The 2,253-nt window shown below is 33.2% G+C and overlaps 2 protein-coding genes across 2 annotated transcripts; both read right to left on the bottom strand.

Annotated features, from left to right (window-relative positions):
• Positions 1-186: 186 nt before the first annotated feature.
• Positions 187-1,215, bottom strand: NAEGRDRAFT_81936 (uncharacterized protein; the record flags this gene model as incomplete). Its single annotated transcript, XM_002669999.1, has 1 exon — positions 187-1,215. One exon carries the CDS (start codon positions 1,213-1,215, stop codon positions 196-198), a length of 1,020 nt encoding a protein of 339 aa, XP_002670045.1. The 3' UTR covers positions 187-195.
• Positions 1,216-1,450: 235 nt separating this feature from the next.
• Positions 1,451-2,235, bottom strand: NAEGRDRAFT_81935 (uncharacterized protein; the record flags this gene model as incomplete). The annotated part of the gene is made up of 1 exon (XM_002669998.1): positions 1,451-2,235. One exon carries the CDS (start codon positions 2,233-2,235, stop codon positions 1,462-1,464), a length of 774 nt encoding a protein of 257 aa, XP_002670044.1. The 3' UTR covers positions 1,451-1,461.
• Positions 2,236-2,253: the final 18 nt, after the last annotated feature.

The raw sequence follows: 2,253 nt of genomic DNA, 5'->3' as shown, positions 1-2,253 counted from the left end.
CATATTGAATGATTTTATAGATTCTGAAAGTTTAATCTCGGAAAATTACAAAGCAGAAGTTTGGTGAGTCATTCATAAGATTTAATTGAAAGACTTGGTGATGTAGTTGTATATCTACCTTACTAATTTATAACAGTTGAGAGTTGTTGTAACGATAAAAAGTTCAACAAGATGAAAAATCTCGTTCATGTTAATTTATCGATCTTTATGCTTTTCAAGATAGGCATTGGAAATTGCTTTGAAACTAAATTTACCGTCCAATCTCTTGAATACTAAACCTTCTCTTTTGACATTCTTGTTCAAAGATGGCCCATCAGCCATTGCCAAAATCTGCTCTGCTGTATGATTCAATTCCAAATCATCCAAAATTGGGACATGTTTGACAGTGAATCCGTTATCATTCAATTGCTTCACCAATGATTGTCGTTCAATTGGTGTCAAATACTGAGCCTTATCAATATCATAAATATCAAACAAGTAAAAATCTTGACCTTTCAATTTTTCCAAATTTCCTTGAATTGATTCTCCAATAATTTCACCTTGTAGGGCCAAATTTCTATTTAAAAATTGTAATCCTTCAATCATTTTGTTTCTCCTAACAGCATGCCATTGTGCATTAGTTGCAGTTTCTCTCAATTCCCAATTTCTTCCACATACACCAATATGGTCATCTTTCCTATATACAGTCATTGATGAGCCATCCAATTTCACAGTCACTTCAAATTTTTGACCCTTATTTTCTTCAATTTGTGGAATTAAGTTTTGTACACGTTCCTGATCTGTCTTACTAATAAAAGTTGGAAATTCACCCAAAATTTCACCAGAAAGATTAGTGGAAATTGGTGGTTCCCATTTTGTAATTCCTAGAATTTCTGTAACATCATCACCCACTTGATTGGAAGCCAATTCTGGGAATCTATCCATTGGCAAGAACAACCCTTGGCTCAATTGACCTCTCAACCTAGCAGTACGAAGACGAGTACCTCTTTGACCTTCATAATCAATAACTTGTTTTGAAAGCATTGGATACCTATCATTATCTTCCTTTATGAAACTATCAATTTCAAAATAGACTCCCCTCTCACCTTGTTTAAATTCTCCCTTCTTGATCACACAAGTCCAACCATCAACATGGCAACATTCAATAGCTTCTGCACCTGCAATAGGAGTAATTTCTCCTGCAGTACGAATAGTAGCAAGTTTACGTACACCCATAGTGTTATTATTATTATTTAACAATTATTAAAATAAATAATATTATTGGATAATATTATCTCCGGTCTCTTAGAGTTTTTAAAAGCAAATTGAAAATAAATTCCTTCTTGCTCGAGGTTTTGGATTTTTTTTAAGTTTTTGTGAATTAAAAATAGATTGCAAGTTCTCCTGAAATCAGATTGAATTTGTGTTTCTCCTTGAAATTGCATAGGTTACAATGTTAATGTGAGTTCATCAATATATTCTTTATTCTTTCTTTGATTCATCGAAACGAATTTGTGAAATAGTGCACTCGTAGGTATCCTTATTGATTTGGGATTTTGTTGAGGTTTCATAGGAGAGGAACCAAAAGTTTCTTCCAAAAGTTGTTGTAAGGTTGACGATTCTTGTGAGTGTGGTATCTTCTTTTTGATAGCTAATTTCAAATTCATAAAATAATCTGGATCCAGAAATGTTGGTTGTTGAAACAGTTAGTGATGGATTGAATCTTTCACGTTTCTTGACAGGACTAATAATCTTGACATTCTTTAGTGTGGAAGTGAGATGATTTAAATGTTGATTTGAAAGATCTTCTAATGATTTGAATTGATCATTGGTAATTTGTTCCACAATAATTTGATCAATAGCTGATTTTTTGATATGAACTGGAGAATAGAGATAGCTCAATTCAGAATAGTCTTTTTCCTGATAGACCCAACCAAATGGGTGTCTCAACCACAGAGAATCAGCAATATCACAGTATAGAGAGGTGAATAGAGTGGATTCTTTTGGAGGCATTGATTTGAAAACACATTCTTCCAATGATGACTCATAAGGACTAGCACAATTAGACAAGTAAGAATAGGTCAGTATGGAATTGTGTCCAATTAAAATTGCATACATCTTTCCAGTAACAGCCACCTTTAGCTCCTTTCCCTTATTCTTCAAAGTAATAAATCCTGTAAATCCATTCAACATTTCAAATGACTTGGAATTATTGTTAATTGTCTTCCATGAAGACCCCTTCTTGAACTTTGTCATGGTTGATTCCAAATGAGT

Source organism: Naegleria gruberi, assembly GCF_000004985.1.
Source record: "Naegleria gruberi genomic scaffold NAEGRscaffold_75, whole genome shotgun sequence".
Taxonomy (NCBI): Eukaryota; Heterolobosea; class Eutetramitea; order Acrasida; family Naegleriidae; genus Naegleria; species Naegleria gruberi.
The sequence above is the reverse complement of the archived record's forward strand: the minus strand, read 5'-3'. Positions and strand labels throughout refer to the sequence as shown.